This window comes from Crocodylus porosus, unplaced genomic scaffold, assembly GCF_001723895.1.
Source record: "Crocodylus porosus isolate Cpor-Errol unplaced genomic scaffold, CroPor_comp1, whole genome shotgun sequence".
Taxonomy (NCBI): Eukaryota; Metazoa; Chordata; order Crocodylia; family Crocodylidae; genus Crocodylus; species Crocodylus porosus.
The window spans coordinates 6236429-6246795 of NW_017728937.1; the positions used below are offsets into that span (position 1 = coordinate 6236429).

General features: G+C 67.0%; 1 protein-coding gene across 1 annotated transcript in view; it reads left to right on the forward strand.

The window, feature by feature from the left end:
• The window catches only part of SPTBN2 (spectrin beta, non-erythrocytic 2), a 21441-nt gene that overhangs the window by 5598 nt on the left and 5476 nt on the right, over positions 1–10367 (forward strand). Inside the window, exons 7-26 of the mRNA XM_019547365.1 lie at positions 29–125; positions 233–313; positions 399–514; positions 919–1031; positions 1136–1323; positions 1708–1825; positions 2002–2160; positions 2647–2949; positions 3803–3956; positions 4423–5293; positions 5675–5812; positions 6000–6756; positions 6980–7182; positions 7301–7391; positions 7483–7629; positions 8056–8319; positions 8758–8982; positions 9454–9543; positions 9714–9959; positions 10044–10174. Of these exons, the coding sequence (XP_019402910.1) occupies positions 29–125; positions 233–313; positions 399–514; positions 919–1031; positions 1136–1323; positions 1708–1825; positions 2002–2160; positions 2647–2949; positions 3803–3956; positions 4423–5293; positions 5675–5812; positions 6000–6756; positions 6980–7182; positions 7301–7391; positions 7483–7629; positions 8056–8319; positions 8758–8982; positions 9454–9543; positions 9714–9959; positions 10044–10174 (4492 nt within the window). The remainder of the gene's footprint in view (positions 1–28; positions 126–232; positions 314–398; positions 515–918; positions 1032–1135; positions 1324–1707; positions 1826–2001; positions 2161–2646; positions 2950–3802; positions 3957–4422; positions 5294–5674; positions 5813–5999; positions 6757–6979; positions 7183–7300; positions 7392–7482; positions 7630–8055; positions 8320–8757; positions 8983–9453; positions 9544–9713; positions 9960–10043; positions 10175–10367) is intronic.

Here is a 10367-nt window from a genome sequence, read left to right on the forward strand (position 1 = left end):
TGACACCCCCCGCACCCGCAATGCCTCCCCCAGATCCAAGACATCAGTGTGGAGACAGAGGACAACAAGGAGAAGAAGTCAGCCAAGGATGCCCTGCTGCTGTGGTGCCAGATGAAGACGGCGGGGTAGGCTGGGGCTGGGCGCATGGCCCGATCTGGGGGCAGGGGGGAGGCCTGGTCTGGAGCAGTGGGCAGAGGTGACCCTTCCCTCACGGCCCTGCCTGGCCCCGCAGGTACCAGAACGTCAACGTGCACAACTTCACCACCAGCTGGAGGGACGGGCTGGCCTTCAACGCCATCATCCACAAGCACAGGTCAGCGGGGGGAGACATGGGGAGATCCCCCAGGCTTGGGGAGAGGGGGACCCCGCTCTCTTGGTGACCCCCTGCCCCCATGCAGGCCGGACCTCATCGACATCGAGACGCTGCGCAAGTGCAACGCGCATTACAACCTGCAGAATGCCTTCAACGTGGCTGAGCGCGAGCTGGGGCTCACCAAGCTGCTGGACCCCGAAGGTGGGTGCTGTCTGGGGGGGCTGGGGGGGCCGGCTGGCCTCTCCCGCTGGGGTATTGGCCAGGCACTGTGCACTCTGGAAAAATCCAGGTCTCCCCCCACCAAAACAATGACCACAAGCAAAAGACCATGGGTCTGCTCTGCCTGTAGTACAGTGCGCCGGGGAAACCTGGGCCCCCTAGTCCCACCCCTCTGGATTTACCACGAGCAAAGGCCTGCGGGTCTGGCTTGCCCATGGTGCAATGCAGGCTTGGGAAGGTCCAGGCCTCCTGCTCCCATCCTGCCCTGATGTGTGCGGACGTGACTTGTCCGGAGCAGGGAAAGGCCTGGGGGTGTTGTGGGGAGGGGCAAGGACACTTCTCTGACGCACAGGACTCTCCTCCACCCCATCCCCGGCCCCCCACAGATGTCAACGTGGACCAGCCGGATGAGAAGTCCATCATCACCTACGTGGCCACCTACTACCACTACTTCTCCAAGATGAAGGCCTTGGCTGTGGAGGGCAAGCGCATTGGGAAGGTACCATGGGGCACGGGAGACGGGGCCGTTTGTGGGGTGAGCCCCAAGCCCAGGCTTGAGGGCAGAGCCGGTGCGGTGCCTGACCCGCGTTCCCCCCACGGCAGGTGCTGGACTCGGCCATCGAGGCCGACAAGCTGATCGAGAAGTACGAGACGCTGGCGTCTGACCTGCTGCAGTGGATCGAGCAGACCATCTTGACGCTGAACGACCGGCAGCTGGCCAACTCCCTGGCTGGCGTCCAGAACCAGCTGCAGGCCTTCAACACTTACCGCACCGTTGAGAAGCCCCCCAAGTGCGTGCCCCCCCGGCCCAGGGCATTGTGGGAGTATCCTGCCTGGGAACGGAGCGGGCGTGGGTGTTGTGCCGCTAGACCAGCCTGGCCGGTTGCTCCCTCCCTCGCCCTGGGAACGGTGCTTGGAGCTGGGCCCCAAGCCTACATGGCTGGCACCACCCCCGGGGATCTGTGCCTGCCAGCCGTAGACATCAGGGCAGGGCAGGGGCTGTTCCTCTCCGAGCAGTCTCGAGCTGGGCCCCAGCCAGGCAGGCTCCTCCTGTGCACCTCAGGAGGTCCCGGGGTGTCCCAGCCAGCATGGGGCTCGGAGGCGGTGGTGCCAGGTCTGGAGGGTGGCAGCTGCCTCTAGGTGCCGCCTGACGGCTCCCTGGTCCCATCTGGCAGGTTCACAGAGAAGGGGAACCTGGAGGTGCTGCTTTTCACCATCCAGAGCAAGATGCGAGCCAACAACCAGAAGGCCTACACGCCGCGGGAGGGCAAGCTCATCTCCGACATCAACAAGGTGCGGGGCGCGCACGGCTGGCACTGGGTGGGGGCCCTGTGGCCCCAGCCCCGACGCCACCCCAGAGCCAGCTGCAGCCCAGCGCTGGGCAAAGGCTTTGTTTAAACCCCCGGGTGGGGGGGGCCCCAGGGTTGGCCGTTGCTGCCCGCGGTGCCCATGTCCCTCCCTGCCCCCAGGCCTGGGAGCGCTTGGAGAAGGCAGAGCACGAGCGGGAGCTGGCTCTGCGGAACGAGCTGATCCGGCAAGAGAAGCTGGAGCAGCTGGCGGCGCGGTTCGACCGCAAGGCGGCCATGCGCGAGACCTGGCTGAGTGAGAACCAGCGCCTCGTGTCCCAGGTGAGCTGCCGGGAGCCCTGCAGGGGCCTCAGGGTCCTGCCTTCTGGGCCTTTCCCCCACTGCTGGCCCGGGCCCAGATCTGGGGGAGCCCCCTGCTCTTGCCCCCAGCCCCGTCCCCTCCCAGAGCTGGAGAGGACCCAGGTGTCCTGGCCCCGAGCTCTTCCTGCTCTCGCCCCGTAGACCCTACACCCTTACCAGGGCTGGCCTGTCTTCCAGACCCCAGTCCCCTCCCAAAGCAAGGAGAGAGTCCAGCATCCCGAGTCCCAGACCTCTGCTGTCCCCACCCAAGCCCCACTCCCTTCCTGGGTCTGGGTGCCGTCCCCAGGCCCCCAGCTCCTCCTGCTGTACCCCACTCCCATTGCTGAACTGGGCAGGGAACCCAGGTGTCCTGGCTGCCCTTCACATTGCCACCCCCTCCTCCCCACCGCTGGCACCGTGCCCATCACCCGTCCCACCTGCCTGATGCCCTCCTCCTTCCCCCTCCAGGACAACTTTGGGCAGGACATCTCGGCGGTGGAGGCAGCCGTGCGGAAGCATGAGGCCATTGAGACGGACATCGTGGCTTACAGCGAGCGGGTGCAGGCCGTCAGTGCTGTGGCGGCCGAGCTGGAGGCTGAGGGTTACCATGACCTCAAGCGTGTGCTGGCCCGGCGTGACAACGTGGCCCGGCTGTGGGACTACCTGCGCGAGCTGGTTGCCGCCCGGCGCGAGCGCCTGCTGCTCACTCTTGACCTCCAGAAGATGCTGCAGGACCTTGCCTACCTCATGGACTGGATGGAGGAGATGAAGGTACCACCAGCGGGGCCCGTGGCGTGGGCTTTGCATGAGCCGTTTCCACGCGGGGAAGAGACGTGGGAGTTACTGGAGACCATTCACTACGAGCGTCGTTGTCTCAGCAGCCATCAAAAAGGCAAACGCAGCGTTAGGGATGATGAAGAGGGGGCCTGATGCCCCTTTTTTAATTCGTGGTGTGTCTGTACCACTAATACTGCACCCAGTTCTGGTTACTGCCCCTCCAAAAGGACGGGGAAGACCCGAAGAATAGGAACAAGGCTGATCCGTGGTCTGGAGGGGCTTCTCTAGACAGAGAGACAGGCAAGGTTTAGATGAGATACTCAGCAAGGGTCTACAACATGTTACCAGCCATGAGAAAGTCAATAGGGATTTATTATTGAGTGTCTCTCACCAGACCAGGACAAGGGGTCACCGCATGAAACTGCGAGGCAGTCAGTTGAGCCCCAGGAAGCCTTTTCTCACCCAGTGTGAAATTAAAGCTGAACTCGGGGCCACCAGGTGTGGGGGAAGCTGAGACTTTAGGCATTGGACATGTTCTTGTAGGAAACTTCATAGACTTTAAATGCTGGAGGCTGCAAGTGAGAGAGGAACAGAGGGGAAAACCCTGCTCTATCTCGGTCTCTCTCCCGTCCAGCCTCCGCTCTCTGCCACCACGTGACACTGGAGACTGGGCAAGACGGACCTAGGGTCTGACCCAGTTGACTGCAGAGCTTATATTCTCGTGCCGCGGGGGGCGCGGATGCCATGGGCCAGGCCCTGGTGCCGCACGGAGCCACAGGGCAGGGCACGAGGGTGGCAGAGAGGCATAGGGCTGCCCTATGACTGTGTATTCTCCCACCACATGCAGGGCCGGCTGCAGTCGCAGGACTTCGGGAAGCACCTTCATGGCGTGGACGACCTGCTGCAGATCCACGCACTGGTGGAAGCTGACATCGCTGTGCAGGCTGAGCGCGTGCGGGCCATCAGCGCTGCCGCCCAGCGCTTTGCCACTCCGGGGGAAGGTAACGCCCCCACAGACCAGCCCCTGCCGTGGTCCTGCCTCCTATGGTGCCTCGTGGCTTAGTCCCTGCCGTCGTCCTGCTGTGCCTGGAGCCCTACGGCCCAGCGCCCTGCTAAGCCCTGGCCACACCGGGAGCCCCAGGGCCCAGCCCCCAAGGGCCTGCCATACCTGGAGCCCCACAGCCCAGCCCCTGCCATGGGATGGCCACACCTGGAGCCCTGAGGCCCAACCTCCCATGGGCCAGCCCTGGCCACCACCTGGCCCCACACCGCCACCTCCGCCACACTGGCTCCCCTCCCTACTGGGTCCCCGGCGGCACCCACCCATGGCCTGGACTTGCCTGCCTCCCAGCCCGGTCCCTGCCCAAGAGGGGCAGCAGGAGCTTGGAGCAGGGTTGGATGCCCAGGGGGCTGGGCAAGAGGGTGCCCCCGCAGGCTGCCTTGCTAATGCCCCCCCTCCCTGGGCAGGCTACAAGCCGTGTGAACCACAGCTGGTGCAGGAGAGGGTGTCCACGCTGCAGCGGGGCTACGAGGAGCTGGTGCGGCTGGCGGGGGCGCGGCGGGCCAAGCTGGAGGAGTCGCGGCGCCTCTGGAAGTTCTTCTGGGACATGGGGGAGGAGGAAGCCTGGATGCGGGAGCAGGCGCAGCTGCTGGCCGCCCCCGATGCCGCCCGAGACCTGACGGGTGCCCTGCGCCTCATCAGCAAGCACCATGCCTTCCGGGACGAGATGAGCGGGCGCCACGGGCCCCTGCAGCAGGCGCTGGCCCAGGGCCACGAGCTGGTATGCGAGGGCCACTTTGGAGCCCGTGAGGTGGCCGAGCGGCTCCGGGAGATCGAGGAGCAGTGGCAGCAGCTGGAGGCGCTGGCGGGTGAGCGGGGCCAGCGCCTGGCTGAAGCCGCCAGCCTGCACCAGTTCCAAGCAGATGCCGCTGACCTGGAGGCCTGGATGGTGGACGCCCGGCGCCTCGTGTCCAGCCCCGACGTGGGCCACGACCTCTTCTCCACCCAGAGCCTGGCCAAGAAGCACAAGGACGTGCAGGAGGAGATCCAGAACCATGGCCCTGCCATCGCCGCGCTGCGCGAGCAGGCCCAGGCGCTGCCGCCCGCCCTGGCCCAGGCACCTGAGGTGGCGGGGCGGCTGCCGGGCCTGGAGGAGCGGTACCAGGAGCTGGCCAGGCTGGCCGAGCAGCGCCAGCAGGACCTACAGGATGCCCTGCGGCTCTACCAGATGTTCAGCGAAGCGGACGCCTGCGGCCTCTGGATGGGCGAGAAGGAGCAGTGGCTCCACGGCATGACCATCCCTGAGAAGCTCGAGGACCTCGAGGTTGTGCAGCAGAGGTCAGCGACCCCTGACCTTGGGGACCTCTCACAACGCATTGCCTACCGCCAACTGTGCAGCCCGCCCTGCTATGGGGGAGCAGCCTGGCGTTTCCCAGCATGCCCAACCCATGGCCTGTGTGAAGCTGTGCAGCCCCTGACCCCAAGGCAATGACAGGGCTGGAGGGCAGCGGGGGGGCAGGAGCCCCTACCCCGCCCATGCCTCTGTCTGCATGGCAGGATGTCCCAGAAAGCACTGCCCCGCTCCCCATGCGGTGCCAGCCTGGATTTTCCCAGTGTGCTCCAGGGACAGCATCCCTCCGGGAGCTGGGCTGCAGCCCTTTGGGCACGGGTGGGGGCCGGGGAGGCCGAGTGTCCTGGCCTGACTTCATCCTCCCGCAGGTTCGAGACGCTGGAGCCAGAGGTGAATGCCCTGGGCATGCGGGTGGCCGCCGTCAACCAGGTGGCTGGGCAGCTGCTGAGCACGGACCACCGCCACCGTGACAGAGTCCAGGCCACGCAAGAGGAGCTCAATGCCAGGTGCCACCTGGGCCCGGCTGGGGCCGGGGGCAGGGACCAGCGGGGCGGAGACCTTGGGGGCAGCATCTAAGGGGCTTATGCCACGGGGACACAGGGCCTGCCTGGACGAGGGGTCACTCCAGGGGAAGGTCACGCCGTGGGGGCTCTGGCCGCCTGCTCATGCCCACCCCCTGTTGCTGGCTGGCAGGTGGGAGCGCTTCCAGGCACTGGCAGAGGAGAAGAAGGCGGCGCTGACATCGGCACTGACGCTGCAGAACTACCACCTGGAGTGCGACGAGATGCAGGCCTGGATGCGGGACAAGACCAAGTTGATCGAGTCGACACAGGGGCTGGGCAACGACTTGGCGGGTGTCACGGCGCTGCAGCGCAAGCTGTCAGGCGTGGAGCGGGACCTGGCTGCCATCGGCGCCAAGGTGCAGGGCCTGGGGGCTGAGGCCGAGGCACTGGCCGGGCGCCACCCGGAGCAGGCAGGCGCGGTGCGGGCGCGCCTGGCCGAGGTGCAGGAGGGCTGGGCGGCGCTGCAGGACACGCTGCGGCGCCGCGAGGAGTTGCTGGGCGAGGCACGCCAGCTGCAGGGCTTCCTGCGCGACCTGGACGACTTCCAGGCCTGGCTGTCGCGGGCGCAGACGGCCGTGGCCTGTGAGGATGAGCCGGCGGTGCTGGCAGAGGCGGAGCGGCTGCTGGCCCAGCACAGCGCCGTGCGAGATGAGCTGGAGCACTACCGGCCTGATTGCCAGCGCCTGCGGGCCATGGGCTGCCGCGTCACGCAGGGCCACAGCGACCCACAGCACCTCTTCCTGCGCCAGCGCCTGCAGGCCCTCGACACTGGCTGGGACGAGCTGGGCCGCATGTGGGATGGGCGCCAGCACCACCTGGCCCGGGCTCACGCCTTCCAGCTCTTCTTGCGCGATGCCCGCCAGGTCCAGGGGCTGCTCAGCAACCAGGTACGGGGCCGTTTCCTCCCTGAAACGCGCACACCCTGCATAGCTCCCGACCCAGCCCGCCACAGCCCCAGCCCCAGCCCTCCCGTCCTTCCCTGAGTTGGTCTTCCAAGCCCAGCTGGCCCCAGAGCCCCCTCCCCGCCTCCTGGGGCGTCCCCCAGTGTCGGGGCATGGGCTGTGGCGAGGTAGCACTGGGTGTCACGTGCGTGCCCTGCTCTCCCCCCAGGAGTACATGCTGTCCCACACGGAGATGCCCAGCACTCTGCAGGGCGCCGAGGCTGCCATCAAGAAGCAGGAGGAGTTCATGGCTAGCATGGAGGCCAGTGGGGAGCGCATCCAGGGGCTGTTGGCTGCTGGGAGGAAGCTCCTGGCCGAGGACCCCATCCACGCAGACAAGGTCCGGGAGAAGGTCGACTCCATCGGCAGCAGGTGAGGGGCTGGGAGCCCGGATACCTGGGCTCTCTCCAGCTCCGGGAGGGGAGCGCAGCTGGGGGGTGAGAGCAGGGGGGACCGGGAGCCTGGACCCACACCTACCCCTTCTCCCCAGGCACGAGCAGAACCGGGAAGCCGCCAGCGAGCTGCTGGGGCGGCTGCGGGACAACCGGGAGCTGCAGCACTTCCTCCAGGACTGCCAGGAGGTGAGCTGGGGGGCGCCCCAAGGCGGGGAGGTGGTGGGGCAGGACCGGCAGGGCAGTGGCCACACCTGATGCTCTGGCCCTTTGCTCCCAGCTCACCCTGTGGATCAACGAGAAGATGCTGACGGCCCAGGACATGTCCTACGACGAGGCCCGGAGCCTGCACACCAAGTGGCAGAAGCACCAGGCCTTCACAGCCGAGCTGGCCTCCAACAAGGACTGGCTGGACAAGATTGACACGGTGCGGGGGGCACGGGGCCCCGGCGGGGCGGGGCAGGGCGGGGCAGGGGCAGCTGTATCACTTGAGGCCAGGTAGGGCAAGGGGGCATCAGACCTCATGGCTGGAGCTCAACCTCGGACCCGGGGCACCCCCAACCCTGTGGCAGCGGGTAGGACTGGGCAGAAGCAGAGGGGACCCCAGCCCTGTCCCCTTCCCAGGCAGTAAGCTGCCCTCCACCTCCTCCAGCCATGGGGCAGGCAAGCCCCCCACCTCCCCTGATGTGGCTGAATCCCCTTCTGGGCCTTGGGGGGAAATAGGGGAGCTAAGGGGCTGGCATCCCCAAGGGATGCTGGGGTGTCTCCAGCCCTGGGAGGGCAGCGGGGCTGGGGCTGAGAGCAGGTGGCACCGGGATGCCCCCGGACCCCTGACAGACAGCGCCTCTGGCAGGAAGGGCAGCAGCTGCGGGCAGAGAAGCCGGAGCTGGAGGCAGTGGTGACGGAGAAGCTGCGGGGGCTGCATGGGCTGTGGGACGAGCTGGAGTCCACCACACGCACCAAGGCCCAGTGCCTGTTCGATGCCAACCGGGCCGAGCTGTTCGCGCAGAGCTGCAGCGCACTGGAGGCCTGGCTGGCCGGCGTGCGAGCTCAGCTGCAGTCCGATGACTACGGCAAGGATCTCACCAGCGTCAACATCCTCCTCAAGAAGCAGCAGGTCGGTGGGCAGGGCTGGGGGGCGGAGGGGCAGGCTGTGCTGGGGGGGCTGGTGCTCCGGGTCTCCCAGCCCTGCCCTGGGAACCCTCTCCCCCCCAGCCCCTCCTGGGTGCCCCCCTTCCCCACCGTACCTGTCCTCTATCAGGGCCCCCTGCCCCTGCTTCTGGTCCTCAGAGTCCCCCAGCCCAGCCCAGCCCAGCCCCGGAAACACTCCCCTGATGGCAGGACCTCCATTCCTCCCGGGTGTCCCCTTTGCCCACAGCGACTTCCCCCTGCTCTACAGCACCCGTCTCTCCCCTCCTACCTCCCTCCATCAGGGCCCCCTTTTCCCTCTTCCTGGCCCTCAGAGCCCCCCAGGGCTCCTGCCCTCTCCCAGTGGGATGGGGAGGGGGCTGCTCCTGTGCTTTACAGCCACCCCTTCGACATCTCCCCCCTCCAGATGCTGGAGAACCAAATGGACGTGCGGGAGAAGGAGGTGGAGGCCATCCGGGCCCAGGCCCAGGCCCTGAGCCAGGAGGACGCCAACACGACCGAGGTGGACGGCACCTTCCGGGCAGTGGAGGAGAAGTTCCAGGGGCTGCGGGGGCCGCTGCAGGAGCGCTGCGCCCGGCTCTTGGCCTCCAAAGAGGAGCATCAGCTCAACCGCGACCTAGAGGACGAGATTGTGAGTGCTGGGGCGCTGGGGGAGGACACAAGGAGCAGTTCTGGGGCCAGGCCCTGGGTCTGCAGCAGAACAGGAATGGGCCTCAGGGGCTCGGGAGTGGGGTTGCAGGGGCCATGCGCTCCGCTGGGCTGCCCCCAACCCCGCGGGCAGGGGGACACAACCCAGGAGTCCTGGCTCTGGCCTCTACACCACACCCTCGTCCCAGAGCTGGAGCAAACCTGGCCCCCCGGTCTGACCTAGCAGATCTTGCTGCCCTTCCAGAGCTGGGAGAGATCCCAGGAGCCCCGGCTCACAGCTGCTCCCTGCTCTCACCCCTTACCCCCACTCCCCTCCAAGGACCAGGAGAGGACCCAAGCGTCCATCCCCCACTGCTTTCAACCCCCAGCCCCCTGCCCAGAGCTTGGAGGGGGAACCCGGGCCTCCTGTGTGTTTGATCCTCGCCCCCTGTGACTTCTCCCTTTGTTCTTGCAGCTGTGGGTGAATGAGCGGATGCCCCTGGCTGTTTCCACTGACCACGGCAAGGACCTGCCCAGCGTCCAGCTGCTCATCAAGAAGAACCAGGTTGGGGCTGGAGCGGAGGCAGGGGCCAGAGGCAAAGGCAGGGGCCGGAGCTGGGTCAGGGCAGGGGTAGAGTGAGGGTGCCCCTCACTCAGATGGACGGGGCGGGGGGCAGGGGATGAGTGCACAGGGAGGGCAGGGCCGTGGTTCTGATGCCCGCTGTCCGGCCGCAGACGCTGCAGAAGGAGCTGCAGGGCCATGCGCCACGGGTGCAGGAGCTGCTGGGGCGGCGGGCAGGGCCAGCGGGGCGGCTGGCAGCCCTGCGTGAGGCCTGGGAGGAGCTGCAGGCACAGACCAAGCTGCGGCACCAGCGCCTCGAGCGGTCCCAGGCTGCCCAGCAGTTCTACTGCGATGCCGCAGAGGCCGAGGCCTGGATGGGTGAGCAGGAGCTGCACATGATGTCCCAGGAGAAGGCCAAGGTCAGGACACCCCCCTCCCCTTGCTCCCAGGGACCCCTCTCCTCCACTCACTGCCCCCCCTGATACCTGGGATCTCCCCCCCAGGATGAGCTGATCGCACAGGCCATGCTGAAGAAGCACCTGGTGCTGGAGCAGGCGCTGGAGGACTACGCCCAGACCATCCACCAGCTCTCCGCCCAGAGCCGCGACATGGTGGCCAGCGGGCATCCCGAGAGGTGAGCTCATGCTAGGTGCCCCCCATCCTCCAGGACACCATGTCTGTGGCACTCCTGGGGCACCAGGGGCCTGGCCAGGCCTATCCCTGCCCTCCCCGGGGCTATGTGGGGCATGGAGGGGCAGCCAGAGGGACACTGGTTGTCAGAGTCCCAGCCTGGCCGTGTAAGCATATGCCCTCCCTCCCCCCCAGCC